Source organism: Phaenicophaeus curvirostris, chromosome 3 (assembly GCF_032191515.1).
Source record: "Phaenicophaeus curvirostris isolate KB17595 chromosome 3, BPBGC_Pcur_1.0, whole genome shotgun sequence".
In the NCBI taxonomy this organism is placed as follows: domain Eukaryota; kingdom Metazoa; phylum Chordata; class Aves; order Cuculiformes; family Cuculidae; genus Phaenicophaeus; species Phaenicophaeus curvirostris.
Window position 1 is genome coordinate 8639825 of NC_091394.1, and position 19677 is coordinate 8659501.

The following is a 19677-nucleotide window of genomic DNA, read 5'->3' on the forward strand; positions in this document are numbered from 1 at the left end:
GTTTGGACATCTAAGCGTGGCTCACATCTTGCTGGAGAATGGTGCTGATCTCAATGCACAGAATAAGTTAGGAGCCAGTGTCCTTACAATGGCCTCCAGAGGTGGCCATGTCAGCATGGTGAAATTGTTGCTGGAATCTGGAGCTTTTGTAGACAATTATGACCATTTTAGCACAAGTGTACTTAACAGCAGCAGAGATGACCTTCCCGATATCACTCCACTAATGGCAGCTGCTCAGCATGGACATGAGGCGGTGGTACATCTGTTGTTAGACTGGGGAGCTGATTGTAATTACACTGTGAAGACTATGGGGTGGAGTCCTTTAATGCTGGCAGCTGTTAGTGGAAAAGTGAGCTTGGCACAGCAGCTCATGGAGAAAGGTGCCAATCCTGATCACCTGAATGTACTACATAAAACACCTTTTGAAATCTCCGTTGGCTTCAAGCACAAAGACATGAAGGACTACCTGGAGTCTCTGACAACAATCAGACCTCAGCCAGGTACGGAATGTTAGTATTTTGTTTTGCTATCTTGAAGTTTGCATTGCATATTTAGAAATTGAAGAGTTTGTTTTGTGTGCACATGGTGTTCTTTATAATTTGTAACTGGACTTCCTTGAAAATGCTGGAGTAGGCACACCTGCCTTGGGTATAGGCAGGGAGGCCCAACTTGAACAAGTTTCCTCCATGTTAGCATGACAAGATTCCTGTCCTCCAATAAAAATAATGTGAAGAATTTTAAAATATGTTAATGTTTTAAATGTTTTTTGTTTCTAAAACACATGTTCCAGGTGCTCATTTAGGAAGAAAATTACAAAGGGCTGCTTGAAATGGCTCTGAAGAACGGATATAAAACCCAAAATTGGATAGCAAAGAAAGGATATCAGAGACTCAGAAAAGCCCTAAAAGATAGGAAATCTAGAAAACCTGCTTTGTAAGGAGAGACTTAATAAGTTCAGTCTGTCTATTTTCATGAGGAGGTGGTTAAGAGATGTGATTAATAGAGTGTCCATATTCAGGGTGGGAAGCCTGATATTGGAGGGCCTTGGGACTGGCAGACAAAGAAAAAAAACCTGTGAGTTTCATGTTACAAAAATCTGAATGGGAAATAAGACATTATGTTTTGCAGTGAAGCTTAGACCTAGAGTGACTTAGTAGAGGTGTGCAATCTTTAACAATTGCAATTGTGGTTAATTGTGGCCTTTCTAAAACTCATCATTGGATTATCTTCACTGGGTGTGGCATACAAGACCTGTGACATGCAGAAGGCCAGCTGAGGTTAACCTAACAGTTTCTTCTACCGCTTTCTGAATATATGAAACCTGCTCCAAGTCCTTTCTAGGCAGAAGGCCAGCTGAGGTTAACCTAACAGTTTCTTCTACCACTTTCTGAATATATGAAACCTGCTCCAAGTCCTTTGATAGTGGACTGTGTGTTCTATGAAAACCAAGTATTAATGTGGATGAATAAGAAATCAGCATGGCCTCTACTTTTCTGTTCCTCACAGGAGAGCAGAGTACTTAATGAACTTCAGGACTTCTTTAAATTTATAAGTAATCTCCTTAATCTCCTCCCTTCCATCATGACAATGGCTGTTTGTGCACACTCGTGAAGACAGGTGTACACACTGCTTGTGTATGTACAAAACTACATTAGAATAACATTATCTCAATGCAAATCTCAATTCAGATGAAGTTAAGAAAGTCTGCTTTTATGGTTTTTAATTTTGCCCAGTAACACATTCATTATGTGCACTGAATGAAACAAGAACCAATAAAGAAACATTTTGTGACCGTGTAATTAAAGGATGTGCAGTTGTCATGTAGCTTTAGCCATGTGCGTGGAAGGATATAAGAAAATCAGGAATTTGTAGAGTGAAGGAACATCTTGTACTAAGGGATCTGAAGGTTTGGGAAGGTGCAAGCAAACCTAGACTACAACATTTTTCCTTCAGTCTTAACCAGTATATCCAGGACCATGCACTCAACCAAAAGGATGGATTAGTATATTGTGTGTCTTTTACCAGTAATTCTTAGAGTTTTATTAATAACTGAGCAAATTTCTATCCTGTTGACAATTTTTTGAATGTAACTTCCTAGGATTTTTGTTTTTATTTAAGATAAAGGTTAAACCTGCCAGTTTGAAATGTTACTGCATTTAGCATTTAGAAATTTTTTTAATTATGAATATCTCTCCTAGATATATTTCCAAATTAGCTTTTCTTTGTAGCTCATTCAAAATAATGTTTTATGTTAGTTTTGTTAAAAGTATTGAGGATTTGCTTCACTGTCCTTCTCCGGAAGTTTGTTTATGCTAACAGAAATGCATTAAATCTGAAATCAAACAGTTTCATTTGGACATTGTGTTGGACATTTGAACATCAATAAGTCATTTCAGACATTGAGACCTCATTCTACATGTGGCTGTTTGTGGACACTTTTCAGAATATTTGTGCTTTACAATGCAGATCACTGCTGGGAGATCCCTAACAAGAGGGTTTGGAAGAGCTGCATTTGGATTTTTGAGCTTTGGAATACTTGCTATGAAATCTAAGAAGGTTTTCTAGGTACTACCATTCATCCACTCTCAAAGATAAACTGGAGTGATAGTCCACTCTAAGCTCTCTGTCCCTTGTGATACCTGAATTGGCTTATTTAAGTCTTATCTATTTCTGTTTCTATTTCACTACTGTGTGACTATGCCCACAGTCCCCCAAATTGTTTATTTTATTTACATTTGGTGCCATTCCTGCAGGTCAAGCTTCCCTTATACTATAAGAAGCAAGGACAAAAATCTGGCATTTGTTTCTGCTTCAGAGAAGGTGTTAACTTAGTCAGATGTTGACTCATAGGTTAAGTTTGAGCTAGGGCTTTCATACAGCCGCACTGCCAGACAGAACTGGCCGAGTATAGACATTTGCTCATGACCAGTCCCTGAGGAATAGACGTCAACTGGTTTCAGTACAGAGAGAGAATCAAACCTCTGTGGGATTCACTAGTGCAGGGCTTTATACCTTGTCCGTGCATTTGCACATACAGGACATACGTGCAGGCAGAGTTGTCTTGATGAGTTTTGAAAGTCTTCCATAGTCATTCAATTTAAAGTAATGAAGAAGTCTCTTTAAGAGAGGAGAGTGGACTTCAAAGCAGATAAGTGTGCGTTTCACCTCTGCTGGGAGGGTAGTTTCCATCTGCACAAGGGTAGTAACTAATTGGCACAGAGGGGAAGATGAAAATGTTAAGCTTCCACAGAGCTTTCTGCATTGATTTTTTTACCATGGCTTCAGTCTCCTCCTAGCACCAAAGTCTTTTATATCCTGTGAAGAAAAAAGATCCTTTTTCTAATCGGGGAGGCAGCAGAAAAAGAATTTGCCTTCTGATCTGTTGCCATGGATAGGGCGATTTGCCTTGCAAAAGAAAGCAACTCTCTTCTCAGGGCTGTTTTCAGTGACAAATTCAAAACTATCTGAAATGGCCTGGGTGTTGCCTGTGTTCTGTCCCTGCCCTTGCTTCAGCTTTCTCAAACAGCAAGTCCTTCCTACTGGCGCCTCCTCATGGTCTCTTGTTCCTAGACACTGACTCTCTCTCAGGGTTTTCACATGCCAAGTACGAAGTCTGGTCCTTTTCTAAACTAGTCTTTTGAAGTATGTTTTCCAATGGTTAGATCATATAGAAGGAACTGTTTAAGGGTGGTTTCCAAACCAGGGGAAATGTAGGACCCACAGCACACTTTCCCAGTCTTAAAATACGTGTCATGTTTTTGGGGCCTTTCCAGTCGTTGATTTTGTTTGGCACTTTCAAATTACTTCCTTTGGAGTCAAGCTATGAATGTTAACCTTTTAAAATGGCAGAATTTTGCTTGGGAAATCACTCACCATCTTCTTGTTTTCCTTAAAATGTTTTTACCCCATTGGTTCTGTAGTGTCAGTTATGCTTTTGAAGATGGAGGAGGAAATATTTTAATGGCTTGAATGGAAAGTGCAAAATATGTGACTGTTTTTTCTTCATCTTACGTAGTGTCAGCGGTTTCAAAGCATGTTGGAGGCGTGTTGAAGGAAAGATCTTTCACTCTAAATATTAACATTTGTAATTATTGCAGTTCTTGCTATGGGGATGATGATCTCTGAGCTGAAAGACATCTATTTACACAAATAGCAAGCTATGTAGTTAAATCATCACTATTGTTTTTTTGTGACCTTCAGAAATTAACCTGGCATTACAGTAGGCAAAGTAAAAATGGGATGTCTTCTAAAACTCGTTTTGGGTCACCTGTCAAAATAATCCTATACTATTTGAGTGTTTGTTATTGTATAGAAGATTACGCCATACCCTAGAACCATCCTGTGGTCTTCAGTTAGTATTTTAGTCTTTGAGACAGGAAACACAGAAGTTTCCAATTACAATTTTTTGATAGAAAATGGAAGTTGAAATGCTTGTGCTTTATAAATACTTTGTAGCTTTAATTCTTCATGGAGAACCATACAGGTGAGTCATTCTTCCCAAAGGAAATAAAAATATGATTAGTGCTTTCTTAGTTCTTATTACATTTAAGTCCAAACATATATCCCCATCCCTGAGGGATGTTCATGGCCAGGGTGGATGGGGCCTTGGGCAGCCTGATCTAGTGGGATGTCACTGCCCGTGGCAGGGGGGTTGGAACTAGATGATCTTTAAGCTCCTTTCCAACCCTAACTATTCTATGATTCTATGTTTTATACTACCTTTATGTAAATTCTTTGATATATTATGCTATAAAAATTTTACTAGAAATTTTTGCTTTTTAGTAGTTACTAATAGAAATATTTGTATTTCTTCCAGATACAGAAAAGAGCCAACCTGATGTCTTTCATGCTTTGAAATTGGGTAAGTAGTGACAGAGCTCGTCCACCAGGTGTGGTTCTTGTAACTTCAGAGCACGTTTGTTTGTTAACATGTGAAGCTGAGACATGTTCTGTTTTAACATGCAACTCTACTGGGTTTTTTTATATTTCTTTTAGTTTTAAAAATACATTTATTTTTGTAGTTTAGAATTATTTTTCTTCATGTTCCACTGTAAGAAAATATGAACTCCTAGTTGTGTCCTTCATGCCAAAATGATATAATTTAGTAGTTCCAGTTATTCCGTGCTACCTTTAGTATGATTTTTTTTTCCTTCCTGATAAACTTGGACCGTAGCACATTTAGCCTGTTACTGGCAGCCCTAGTTCTGTAGACAGTCAGAAAAAAATACTCAATAGTAAAGAAATGTTCCTGATGGATCTATTTTTTTTTCCCCAAATATTGGAACATGTCATTCTCATGTGAGATTAAATCTTATGTCCAGTGAACTCATGAGGGATGTCCCATGAAAATTGCTGGTGATTTGCCTTCCTGCTTTCAACAGGGAGCTGCAACCTGAACAGAGCTCTGAGTTAGCAACTTTCACAGTTTCTGATGTATTTTTATATTTTTTTTTAATTATTATTCATGGATGAGTGATGTTTGTGAAGGAAAATACCAGTTTTTCTCAACATCTGTCCAAATGGATTTCAACAATGCATCGTCTTCAAATCAACAGCTATCTTTCAAGTTTTATTGTCGCTACATTTCTGTTGAAAAGTTAGAGGTGTATTTTAAATGGCCAAGCCAGGCCTTAGCGTTCAGGTCTCATTCTGGATTTGGTACAACAGTTGAACAATTGTTTTTCAATTAATCGTCATAAGTCACCATCTCAGGAACTTTATGGCTGCTGGAAATAGGAATAGGCAGATACAATAGTGGAGAAGAAAGAGGTGATAGATGGCAGTACTGGGCGCTCTCTCGTAAATGTTGACCCTTCATACGTAAGCTAGCAAAACTTCCTAGAAAGGCCTCAGGTCATTTAGATTTCAGAAAGTTCCGCTGGCCTTCTTGTACCCCTGTGACTTTCAGGTTGAGATTTTTAAACCTTAGTGCTGGGTTAGAAGGATTCTTAGAGGGACAAATGAATACTAGTCACGCGCTCCTTTTGTTTTTTTTCTGTAATACTTGGCTATGGATGACAGCATTGTTAAAGAACCAACTCTCTAGGTTAAGAAGTGTCCAAACCAGAGTTCAAAGTAAATTCTGGAGTCTCTGTGGGTCCCAGGGTTTCTGTTTAATGAAGTCTGTGATGTGGATGTGTTAAGAAAGCCAACTGATGTCTTTTACTAAACTGGGACATACAAAGGCACAGCAGAGCTCTGATTTTTATTTTTCCCCTTACAAGAAATGTGCTGAGTCGCACGGGTGGGTGTTGGTTTCAATGAATGCATTCAAGTACCTGCAGGGGTTGTCTGAGGTGCTGACTGACTTTTCAAGGAAAATGTTCATGTTTGTGATCGAGTTGAAGGCAGCTTTTGCCATGAAGCAGTTTATCATCTGAGGTTTTTTGAAAAAGTGAGAATTTTTCCATTTCATATAACTGTAGAATCATAGAATGGTTTGGGTTGGAAGGGACCTTAAAGATCATCCAGTTCCAACCTCCCACTAGACCAGGCTGCTCAAGGCTCCATCCAGCCTGGCCTTGAATGCTTCCAGGGAGGGGCAGCCGCATCCATACGCAAACTGTTCCAGCATTTCACTGCCCTCATCGTAAAGACTTTCTGCCTAATGTCCAATCTAAATCTTCCCCTTTTAAGCTATTCCTCCTCATCCTGTCACTACATGCTCATGTAAAATGTCCCTCCCCAGATTTCCTGTAGACTCTCTTCGGGTACTGGAAAGCTGCTATAAGGTCTCCTTGGAGTCTTCTCTTCTCTAGGCTGAACAACCCTAACTCCCTCAGCCTGTCCTCATAGCAGAGGTGCTCCTACCCTCTGATCATCTTTGTAGCCCTCCTTTGGACGCATTCCAACAGTTCCATATCCTTATTATGTTGGGGATTCCAGAACTGGACGCAATACTCCAGGTGGGGTTTCACAAGGGCATGGTAGAGGGGCAGAATCATCTCCCTTGATCTGCTGGTCGCGCTTCTTTTGATACAGGTCAGGATACGGCTGACCTTCTGGGCTGTGGGTGCACATTGCCGGCTCATGTAAAGCTTCTCATCAATCAGCATTTGCACGGCAGCTTATGATCTGATGCTGCTTGACTCTGTTCCTGCAGTGGTACGTTTTCGATTGCAGAGATCTTTTTTTTCCCTTAATTTGTTCCCTGCTTTTGCCTGCCGTACGTTAACAAAAAAGTAAGGAAGCTGGATGAGTTAAAGCTGTCTGCTTAAGATAACCCTGATTACTTCATACATTTTTAAATGTAAGAACAAGCAGTTCTATTAAGGTGTAGGGAAAAACCTACAACCTTGTTAAAATATGTTCACTAACATACCTTGTACTGCTTTTTTTAATCTAGACAAGAACTCAGTGACTACTAGCCTCTTTATGGGGAAACTTGAATATTAGGTTCGCATTTAAAGAACTAGAACTATGTCCAGAACTAATGCATTACTATTGAACAAACAGTAGGGAAGTTTTGCATTGGAGATTTAATTCAAATATTGGAGGCAGATTTAAAAAAAATCTTTCTGAATATAAGGAAGTTGAGCACTGGAATTGATTAGTTCCTTGGGAGGTTGTCGAATTGTATCAGTAGAGGTTTTTAGAATCTGTGAACCGCCTTTGTAAGAGGAACTTACGGATCAGTGTGACATAGAGCATTGTTCTACCTGCTTAAGGCAAGAGATGGCCTTCACCACCTTTCAGAATGCCTTTGTACCCACTCTGATTCAAAAATGGTTGCTGTCTGTGATTTCAGCCTATGGATATGGAACAGGGATCTTCATCCTGCTGAAGGACACGTCATGGTGTCTCAGCATCATCAGTTTTCCTTCTGTGACATCATCTTGTGACAATTTAGTAGAGATGTTCCCTACTCGTGTTTTTACATGTGGGCTACACTGCAGTTTATACAGCCTTCATAGCTTAGTTGTTCATTGTAGAAAATTACTCTTGTAATGGGATTGTGCTGCAAGAGTACAGATAGGGAAAATGAGGGTAAACAGCGTCTCCTGCTCATGCCATGATTTTTTGTAGCTGGGGAAGATGTACTGATTAACTGAAAGACCAAAGATCAGTACAAATATTTAGCTTTAGTGTTGCAGTTGTTCTAGTACAGGGTAAGGAATAATGGTTTTAAACTAAGGGAGGGTAGGTTTAGTCTGTATATAAAGAGGAAATGTTTTACAATGAAGGTGGTGAAGCACTGGAAAAGGTTGCCCAGAGGGGCAGTGGAGGCCCTGTCCTTGGAAATATTCAAGGTCGGGTTGGATGGTGCTCTGAGCAACCTGATCATGTTGAAGGTGTCCCTACCCCTGCAGGGGGGGTTGGACTAGGTGACCTGTAAGGATCCCTTCCAATCCAAAGCATTCTATGATTCCACTTTATTTTTTCTGGCTTAATTCCTGTAACTGTAGACCAATGTCAGCAAACCAAAATACATATTAATTCGGTGATGAAACAGTTCTCTGTTGCTCATGTAGATTATGTTTTAACACTGTTTTGCAGGAAACTTTCAGCTGGTTAAAGAGATTGTTGATGGGGACCCAAGTCAGGTCAATATTACCAATGTTGATGGTGCATCTCCATTAATGATTGCAGCTGTAACTGGACAGCTGCCCCTTGTTCAGCTCCTTGTTGAGAAAAATGCTGATATTGACAAACAAGATAATGTTCATGGCTGGACAGCACTAATGCAGGCCACATACCACGGGTAAGATATATGCTGTCTTTGGGTCTAGCAGTAAAGGAGTTTCCTTCTTCTTGTGACAAAAAGAAAAAACATCTTCTTGACGCTGGCTGTGGAAGCAGAAGGGTCTTACAAGGGTTCGAGAGACTTGTGGCTTCAATTTTCTATGACTCTTGTGGTGCCCTCAGCTTTTCAGAGCAGACTTGAATGCTGTTTGGATTTAAGAATTAGTGCCACATTTGGGAGCTTGAATCTTGCTCAATAAGTGCTGGGAACATAGTGCTCCAGGCAGGAGCACAGAGGTTTCATGCACGTTTTAACTGCCATCCTTTGATATTTTTTAGTGTTTTGTAAGATAATATCACCTCCTGCCAGGATTGTAGGCCTACATCAAGTTGTGAATCTTCAAGGCAGTCACCCATCTATGTGCCATATTTTCCAGTCGTGAAACCTTTCTTATATTCTCCAATTCAGCCTTTGGTTTTCCTTGAGTTTTCCAAAATGTGCCTATGGGAGAACTGGTTGTTACTTCCTCTAAAGCTATTTTGTAAAGGAAGATGGGCACTTACGAGTCAGACCACAGAAATCATCCTGATACTTTACATGTGATCTCTCTTGTACATTTGGCATTGTCTGAATACAGAGCATTCAGTTTAGGAAGCTGAACTCTTCTGCATCGTTGTAGAGGAGACCTTCAGGAAGGTGAAGGTTTGCTTTGCTGTGTGGTAGCACTTATGTTTATTGTACAAATGCAGATATTCTGCTCCAGGATACCAAGTTGTTGTTGCTTTATGAAAATTTTCTGAAGTAGGTCCTTGAGCCTACATCAGATGAGAGTCTGTGCTTCCTCACCAGGACAGCACTGTTAATAGCAACAGACATTTTGCAGAAGTGCCTGGAGATCAGTTCTTCTGGTGCAGCTGTTTTGCTTAGCAGCAGCCACCCGAGTGCACAGCTGGAGTGGAAGCAGCAAGCAGAGTGATACGCAGGGCTGCTGGCAAGTCCTCTACTCAGGAACTCATCTGTGGAAGCGCAGAGTCCAGCTGACTGCTGCGTGTGTTCAGATACTGCCCTTTCAGTTTCTTGGAGGACTGTGTTATGAAAATTTCTTTCCCTGTTATATCAGTCAGACTTTATAGTATGAGTGAATGTTAACTTTGTTAATACACTTGATGCTGAAGTAGTGGAATTTTACTGGAGACTTTGGTATTGTTTATGCTTAAGTAAAACAAACTTAAAGGACACCAACTCAGTGGAAGGACAAGAATGATATCGAAGCCCTGGAAGTAAGGACTTGGCTGCTTTGAAGCTTAGAGCTGTCTGTGAAGGATAAAAGATAACCCTGCTCATCCAAAATAATGCCAGCATCATAGACCCTCTAGCACATCTTTGAAACCCTCTCAGTATTGTTTGGTGATAGATAAGAAATGATAGCAAGACTGACTCCAGAGACATTTGGATGAATAGACAAGTGGCGACAATGCTGCAGAAATACAATTGTTTTGCAAAGTTTTACTATGATTATTAATTGGTAGTGTGGGTGTTAATGGTTAGTCAAATCATGTTGTACCTAAAAATGCTTGAAGGGTACAAGAACCCTGCATAAGACCACATTCAGGGCGCCCCAATTTGTCTGGGGCACCTCATGTGCATGAATACTTACTCTTGTAATTCTATACTTTGTATCATAGCCTTTCTCCTAGGTCAGCACGAGCCAGTTGTGAATTTTTGTAACAACTGGAAATCTTTAGTCTCCAGAGCCCCTGCTTATTGCTTCCCTGGAGCAACAGTGTTGCAGAGGTTTTCTAGTTTGAAGGAGGGAGCAGGCAGAGTCTGTGTGAGCTAGGGACACTGAAGGATTGTGTCTCTGTGTGCCTTAAAGGTGTGGAACTGGAAAGCAGGGTGGGGAAATAACACAGGTTTAAGGAAGAGAATAAAAGTAATAAAGAGTATACAGAGAAACTGTGGTGAGGATAAGCAGATTTTTTTGTTGAAAGGGAAGAGAAACCTTCCTCCTTCATTTCAAGTTGACTTTATCTGGAGTGAGTTCAGAAGTCAAAACTTCATCTGTTTGACAAGTAGCAGCACTCTGAAGTGGAGTGGTTGAGATTTGTTTCTCAGATTCAGTATTAGTTTGTAGTCAACTATTGCTACTTAAGAACATTTTTGTTCCATTTTGCTTGTGTGTCAGAGTTTGTTTTTATACAAGGTCAGTCTTTGCTCAAGAGGAGTTTTGTATTAAATATATTTTCTGTAGCTTTGTTATCTCTACTTATTTTGTAGGCTGAATTACAGTATTGTTTTTAACTCGCAAGGCAACTGCTTATTTACTCAGGTGTATGAGAGGGGCTAATGGAAATGGGATGGTGAGTTCCTTTTACACAACTAGCTCTTATGAGCTTTTGTTGGAAGGTATTTGTGTTGATGATCATTTATTGCTGATTGTTTTTGTGTTTTAAACACGTTAAGGAGGTGATAATGTGCTTTCTCAATAATGTAATTTATATCTGTAATTAAGTGAAGTACTGTTTGGAGTTTTTAAATTATCTTCAGTCAGTTTGTCTTTTCTGTATACACTTTCTTACTTGTTCTGAATTGTGTTTTAAGTATTGGAGTAATGACCTTTCATTGGGAAGGTGTTTGGCAGCAAATTCTGGAGGCAGTTCTAGAGAGTCAGCTTAAGAAACTGAGTATTCAAATTACACTTTTTAAGCTGACTTTCTGCGTGTTGATTAATGTAATTCATCGTGAGTAAAACAGTGACTGACAAAGGAGTTGTGGGGACTTCTGAATATCTTGTGAACAAATTTTAAACTTGATCAGGTGTAGAAAAGATAAAACTCAGATCTCTAGTTGAGCAGCAATGGTAAAAAGGGATGAAAATGGAGTATTACAGTTTTGTGTTTTGTTTTGTTTAACATGAGCAATGTTGTTTTTTTTTCTTCCCATAAAGAAACAAAGATGTTGTTAAGTATTTGTTAAATCAAGAAGCTGACGTCAATCTTCGTGCAAAAAATGGATACACAGCTTTTGACCTGATAATGCTGCTGAATGATCCAGGTATGTTATTTCAAAGAGACCTTAGGAAATGCAAAACAGACGGATGGACATGTCTTCCAATCTAAAAAATACATTAAAGTTGCTAGGAACTATCCTCTGAGGCCTGTGCTGCACTGGACCAAGAATGGATGCTGTCTGAAATGGTGAAGTTTGAGTTAATTTGGTTAGATAGATGTATACATTTATGGGATGACAGATCTTATGCATTCATCTTGCCCTTGTGTTTAAAGATGCTCCAAAATATCTTGGTTTTGTCACCAGAGCCAGTCCAGCAGCATTTGACTATGGTGGCCTCAGTGTTCTGTAGTGTCATTAGCACAGCGCTATGAACTTCAGCTAGAAATTTCTACTCAGTAAACAGCAGCAGAGGGACGTGGCAAAGATAGTACATTCAAAACAAAGCTAGTGAACTCCTGGCCAAGCCTCCCACAAGGGCTGTAAAGGCTGAGAGTAAGTCACACTTTGGGATTCAGGTTGTTTTTCATGGGAGTGCTTTAGAAAAAGGCAGGATGTTTGGGGGGAAGCTTCAACGAAAGGCATTTAATTTTTGTCGTAGTTTGTTTAGCCTATGTAATTTGTTGTTATTAACCTTGCCTGGTACTCAATTGCTGTATCTGAAGTCAGAAAACACTACTGCTAATGGAATAAATCTTTGTTTTCTCTGTGTTTACTCATTTTGGTGTTTTTGGTCATAAGCACATAACTTTGTCAAAAGTAGATCACTAATAATATGAAATTTTAATAAGTAAATACCTTGAATATTTCTTTTTCTTATAACTAACTTCTTGAAGGACAGAGTAGTTTCTCTTGTTACCTGTTCAGCAAGAATAATATATGTATAGATCAGTTCTGCCTACCCTTCAGAAAGTCTTTCCTGACTTCATATAGTGCACAGATTTACAGAATACTTTGTTTTGCTTTTCTGTCCTTATCTCATACTTGTTCTTTTTTTCTTCTTCCTTTCTTTCTTACTTTTTTTGTCCACCTTTTTTCTTACCGTGTCTTTTCAGTCCCTTCATTGTCCAGGCTGAACGTCTCCTTTCTCTTTGGGATTTAATTTCAAGCTTCTTTTCTGCAACCTACGCTTGAAGAAAGAATGTTCATTTCTCTCTTCTCTCTTCTATGTCAGGTGAGAAAAGGGAGCATTACAATATCTTTCTTAACTTCCACAAAGTGCAAGAGGAGGCAGTTCACGTGGTCACACGTGACTGATTCTGACTGAATAGCATGCTTATTTGTGTTGATAAATAGCTTTAGAGAGGTGATAGTAAGACTGCAGTCCATTGTGGGGAGAAGGGGTGGGAAACACAACAATAAAAAAGGTTTTGGGGATTCATCTGCTTTGTGTTTATCAGGCAGATCAATTTTATGATAAGTCGTGGTCTACTTATGTGGGATTTATAGGGAAAGTGTCAGTGTATCAATCATTATTTGGGAAAGCAAAGCAGACTAAACATTATCTTGATTTTTTCTTTTCTTTCAGACACAGAGCTTGTACGATTACTGGCATCAGCCTGCATGCAAGTAGACAAAGACAAGAATAAACTGAACAACAGATCATCTTTGCCTTGTTCCAAAAGTAGGCAATCCTTAAATGTCCCAATGTTGCCAGATCACAAAGGTGGTCTGAAGGTAAATATCTTCACTCTTAATAAATATCCACTGCATTGTTTCATGTAATGTATGAAGCAGAGAAAGTCATTGCTATATGTACTTTTGATCTAGTATGCAACTGGGGTTTTTTTTGTGTGTTTTGAGTCCCTCATTGACAGTGCTTCCTGGTTTTATGGAATGTAACGTGTGTTCATCTTTCTTTTTGTCATGTGGGAAGGCAAAGGGAGGACTTTTAAGGAAGAGTTTGGGTCAAAGCTTTTCAGTGCCTAAAAGTAAATCTCATTATTAAGTAGTGGAAGGTACCACGTTCATAAATTTGGAACTGAATTTCCATTATGTGAACTTAATTCTAAATCAGCCTTTAAAATCCAGTGGTACTCTGGTTTTGGGAGACTGTTTTTATACTAATTTTTTTTTTCCTTTTTTTTTTGAAATTGGAGCGGATGCGTTATGGGGATATATGGTTAGTATCTCCTGACACAGTGAGAAGCTGCCTATTTATATGTTTTTTCTGTTAAGGAATTCATAGAATCATAGAATGGTTTGTGTTGGATGGATTCTGGTTTTTACTATTGCCTTCTTCCATTGTTACTAGATCTCAGCCTTTTGACAGATACTGTTTTTAACCACAAGTGCATCTTTGTTACTTAGGTGCTTCAGTGTAGGTTAAAACCCTTTATTCCAGCTTCTGTATGTATGTCATGTGGTTGGGTATATGGAGAGGCCACAATCTTCTGCAACAGCAGACAAGAAGCTCCGGAGCTCACACCACCATACTCTGAACATTAGAGGACAAGATGAACATCTCCACTATGATTCTTTGTTGCTGCAGAGCAGTAGTTTTTTATGTGGCATCATAGTGGCTGTACTTACTCCACTTTGGGTTAGTTTGTGGGTGTGAGCATCTATTAAGGAAGTAGAAGCACTGTGAAGAAGAGTAACAAAGATGACACTTCCTTAGGAGTGATCTTGTTCACTGAAGCTAGCTTATTCCTGTAACAAACTAACCGCATTGTGCAACAGTCTGTCTTGTAAGGTCATTGTAGCTGTGTTAAAACCAGATGGATTTTTTTACCCCTTCGGTTCCTTTCAGAAGGTGAATAAATGCTGAACTGCGTGGGTTTTATTGCTTTCTTGGAGCTATTTGTCTCTCTTGTCTTTTCCCGTCAGGTCTTTGTTGCTGAAAGCAATGTAAATCTTTATTAGTTATGGCTCTAGAGATACAAAGGTCTGAGAACTCTATCCACTACTAAAACTGTGTGCAGATTTAAAATCTTTTTAATGATTGTCTGCTAGGAGGAATGATTTACTGGGAATGAGTTTACATTTATATTACTTAGTTCTACTGTATGACAGTTGGGAAGACATACGTAAGTAAGCAGTTGGAAAATGTTAAATGTCAAGGAGAGAAGGGAACTTGTATGGTGAGAACGAATGACTAAGAATGAAAAGTAAACTGCAAAAGTTGTGTTATCTAGATTGGATATCCCATAAAGCTCCCTTGTTGAAGTATCATCACTTTTACATTACTTCATTTTTTTTATTAAAGTGTTCCAGAAAGTGAAGAAGAATCTTTTCTAAGAAATATTCAGATGTTTGTAATCTGACTGACCTATAAGCCACATAATCAGTAATACAGATTACGCAGGTCTTCTCAGTATAGCCTCTAGGTGTCATATAGTTTAGAGAAATGTCTTACTAAATACTTGAAGCATCTTGTATTATCGGCCTGTAAAAATGTTTAGGTCTGTAAATACTTGGATAAATTTTATTTTGAGAGAAGGTGTTCCTTTCAAGTAACAATCTCCCCGTGTGTGATATCTGTATGGTACATGCAGTAGTCCTAAGGTTTGTGTTGTTGCCTTGCCTTGCTCTTTTTCAGTTTGTGGTCTTTCTAGTCTGGCAGGGTTTAAGTTATCTGTATAGCAGCACTGTATGGGTTGTGGATCTTTAGTTTGACAGGAATACTATTAGAATTCTTCTAATTTGCCACTGATCTTGAAAATCTTAAAGGAGAGACTTTAATGCAGACTGGATAAACTTATACACACACTTCTAAAAAGCAGAAAGCATACATGCCAGTTCACTACTGCCAGCAAGTGTAAGAATTGAAAGTGAAATTGGAACTTAATGGAAAGATTTATTATTTGCCATGTAGCAGTAAAAATTCTGTATTCAAATTGCCCAAATGCTTTTATCTACCTTGTCTTTCCAGATGGTATGGAAAAGTACTGTATGTCATTTGCCAGATGAATAATAAGGAAAACGATTAATCTTATGCATACAAATTATGGTGAAAGATTCTGCTAGTAATTGCAAACCACTTCAACACTGCTTTTGTAGTTTATCTCAAAAATTCTCGACAGATATTTCACTACTGTAAGGATTACTTAATTGCACATTTATTTTCCTTTTTTTTTTTTTTTTTCTCCTTTTAGTTGGAACTAAATTGTTGTGTCTTCTTATTAATCTAGTCCTGGTGGAGCAGGATGTCCAATCGATTCCGCAAGCTGAAGTTGACTCAGACATTGCGTCATGGATTTCCTTCCAATCAGTTTGTGCCTTTTCCTGATGAGCCTGAACCATCATTAAATTCCACCATAAAGGCAGTTTCACAGAGTGATATGGACACCTCTGGAAACCTTGAGGCTGCTACAGCTTGGATCACAAATAACAAAGCTAGTGGTAAAGCCGGAATTGTCTTAAGTGAAGTGAGCTCTTATGGGATAGTCAAGATAATACTATTTCTGTTTCATTGATTTAGTTTCAATTTAGCCTAATGTAACTGAAAATATCTCCTTCTCTGGAGATATTAAAAACCTGCCTGGACCCGTTCCTGTGCAACCTGCTGTAGGTGAACCTAGTTTAGCATGTGGGGTGGACTAGATGATCTCCAGAGCTCCCTTCCAACCCTGGCCATTTTGTGATTCTTTAACTTGTTTGTTGCATATAGAAAGAGACATTTTTTTACTCCCGAGTGTTGATCATGCTGAATAATGAGGGCAGCATCATTTAAGTAGGAAAATGCTAATATAACAATGTAACTGTTCTGTGGCAAGAACCATTAAGCGCCCACTCAAAAGTTGTTAGTATATTTGGAAAACTAATTTGTGTAATGAAAATAAATTTATTTAAACAAACAAATAAATAAATAATTCTGAGAAGAAAGAGATTGGAAAAGCCCAAATCATAAAGTACATTTAGTGAAATTGTACAGCACTCTGTACAAAACCCCTATAGTTTGTGATGTGAAATAAAACTATTCACTTAACTTCAGGTACCTGACAGTGTCACCGGAAAACTTTATTCTGTGTGCTTAATGAGGGTAAAGCTGTTAAATGTTTGAAAACAGTAAGCTATCCTTGAAAATGGAAGTAGGAGCATGTAAGCAATAAAATATCATTTATGTCTTTTTCAGGTGTAAACTCTGCAAAAGGAGGAAAGGATGATGAATTGTTGGCAACCATGGTATGTTGCAGTGTTCTTGGTACGTTCAGCCCAATTCAGCAAGTCAGGCAGCTCCCATTATTTATTTATTTATCTATTTTACCTCCTATCCAAATCACCATTAGAAAGAGATCTTTTACTTGTTGATAATCACTAGGCAGGAACTGACAGGCTGTGATACATCAGTAGTTCTTAGAATAAGGAGTACTACAAGTCATACCGGATGGAAGCTGTTGACAAGTACTAACTTTTTTCAAGAGTTATCCATACTTTTGTATGATCAGCAATGAATTGGTAAAATAGATAGAACAGCTGATTTGTTGCTGACAGGCAGTATGCTGTGAGGAAAATATGAATGGAATGTAGTACAATGTGAAAGTGAGAAATTACTTGTAGAGGCAACCACATACTATTTAATTTCGGGTGTGTATTCCTAGTATTCTGTTTCTTCTTTTATTATGCTGTAGCTTTAAATTCCCCTACAGCTTACTCCCTGGAGATGTCGTTAAATGTAACTGGTTATCCTTCATGTTCTTTTTAAGAAGATTGAGTAACTTTTGATGTGACTGACTGACAGAACTCCAGGGAGCCAAATCAGTTGTGTTGTATTTTTCTCTTCCAGGAGAACATATACAGCTTGAACACTGTTTCCGTGTGTCCTGTCTTGTTATTTCTTTGGAAATTAATTCTTAGCATTCCAGTTAAAATCAATTTGAAGCAAGGTTCAGCCCAATAAATGAAGAGACAGTTTCTGCCACTTAATGAACTATTACTCATTGTGTTAAATGCATAAGCATACTGACAGATGCCAGAATGTCCATTAGATTCTCTGTTGTTATGTATTGTACATCTTCTCAAATAGCATTTTTGTGTCTCATTTCCATTTTATTTTGTTTAAAAATACATTCATCTCCATTTTTGTATTTAACTTAAAATTTTGAAACTACCTCCTTAGCTTACAGCAGTCTTACCTAAGAAGGTCTTTTCTTTCCCCTTTCTTTGTTTCCCTCTCATAGTTGAGAAGTAGTGCTCCGTTTACCAGGCTGCCCAGTGATAAACTGAAAGCAGTGATACCGCCTTTCTTACCACCCTCAAGTTTTGAGCTTTGGAATTCAGACCGAACGCGAATCAGCAAAGATGGCAAAGCTGAACAGATGAGAACTGCCTGGCCACAGAGAGTGATCAAGCATGATTTTAACAGCAGCGGTAACTCTGATATAGTAAGCAAACAAAATATGTGTGAAAATACTGTCTTATGTCCAGGTCCTGCTGCTTGGTGAGCCACACTGTTTTTCTGATTAGAAATTCCTTTACAGCCACTGTGTCAGTAATGCCTTGTCCTTTTAAGCTCTGCTGTTTAGGAAGAATGCACATCTCTATGGAAGGAACATAGATGGAACAAAAAATATGTGGGAAATGAAATGACTTTTTTTCTGTTAACAAGAATAAAGTCCAGCCCTAAGAAATTTGCTGCAAACTTCTCAAGTAGCCTTTAGTTCCACCCATAAATTTTAATTGCCAAAGTAGGAACTGTCATTGGAGTGCAGTGGAAACTGCTCTGGTTTAGAAAAAGACTAAGGGCAGAAGAAAAGAATGAGAATTTCTCAGTTTTTAGGAATAGAAAAGGAAAGAAAGAAGAAATATAAGTGAGACATAAATATACAGACACAACATTCTGAAAAATTAGTAGTAGACAAAATTGTAGCAATCAGCAGTCAACTGGGCTTGAAGGCATACAGCCTTAAAATGCAAGTATTATAAAAGGCAAAGAAGTCTGACTAAATTCTGCTTTTTATAGAAGAAACTTGCCTGATTCTACAACATTTCTAGTGAAAACACAAACGAAAAGGAAAATAGCTTGTTTGTCTTGAGACAGGAAGCAAAAGAACCTTGACAACCTTTGCTTTCATAGTTAGTAGGAGAAAAAGGAGAAGTGCTTACTCCCCTGACTTACTTTCTTTTCTTCTACCCCTAGTCTTTTTCCAAACCAGAGCAGTTTCCTCTGCACTCCAATGACTGTACCTGTTTTGACAATTAAAATTTATGAGTGGAACCAGAGGCTACTTTAGCAGTTTACAACAGTAAATAAGTGGTGTAGGTGGATGTTTAGGTTGAAGGGAATATAAAAGTGCAACTGGAGCAGAGAAAATTCATGTCACTTGTATGATGGTTGAGAAGTAAATGGTGGGTGTTGCATGAGATGAGTCACAAAACTAGCATTCTGCAGGAAAGAAATTTCATGTGTGATTTTTTTTACCCCCTCCACTGCTTGTAATAGTGTGCATATTGTATTTCAGGTGCATCGTACATGCTTGTTTTGTTTTGGCTGAAGATTAAGGAGAATTAAAGCCTTTAATATGGTGACATCTCTTTTGTTAAATAGACATATACAATATATCTATATAAACATATATATTCAATGTATTTGTATATGTAAAGTAAGATTATTTCTGATATGCCTTTTGCTCTGTAGTGGAAGTTTCAGAACTTACAGTACAAAAAATAGCAGTTAAAGTTTGATCTTTGTTCTGCTCAAAAAGAAAGATGGATAAGATTTTGCTTTTTGTTTTCCAGACATCTGTCAGCAAAGGTACGAGACCAGTCAAATTACCAGCATTTGCAAGAAGACCTGCATCTCCTTCAAATTCCAACAACTTCAACCATTCTCCCCATTCTTCTGGTGGATCCAATAACATTGCAGGAATCAACAGGCATGGAGGAGAACTGCATAACAGATCAGGTACCGTGCTGCTTTTATTTTGAATAAGAAAGTCACTTAAATCTGGCTCTGCTAAAATATTAGTGTTTGTGGTGATGGTAGAAGATATTAAACCTTTTCTGAAGGCTCCTGCTGCTTTGTAAGTCAAACTTCTCTAATT

General features: G+C 38.4%; 1 protein-coding gene across 2 annotated transcripts in view; it reads left to right on the forward strand.

Annotated features, from left to right (window-relative positions):
* The window catches only part of ANKS6 (ankyrin repeat and sterile alpha motif domain containing 6), a 37124-nt gene that overhangs the window by 3883 nt on the left and 13564 nt on the right, over positions 1–19677 (forward strand). For both annotated transcript variants that reach the window (XM_069853339.1, XM_069853340.1), the window contains exons 2-10: positions 1–500; positions 4817–4861; positions 8497–8701; positions 11631–11737; positions 13221–13369; positions 15826–16036; positions 16770–16819; positions 17815–18018; positions 19373–19538. In XM_069853339.1, the coding sequence (XP_069709440.1) occupies positions 1–500; positions 4817–4861; positions 8497–8701; positions 11631–11737; positions 13221–13369; positions 15826–16036; positions 16770–16819; positions 17815–18018; positions 19373–19538 (1637 nt within the window). The remainder of the gene's footprint in view (positions 501–4816; positions 4862–8496; positions 8702–11630; positions 11738–13220; positions 13370–15825; positions 16037–16769; positions 16820–17814; positions 18019–19372; positions 19539–19677) is intronic.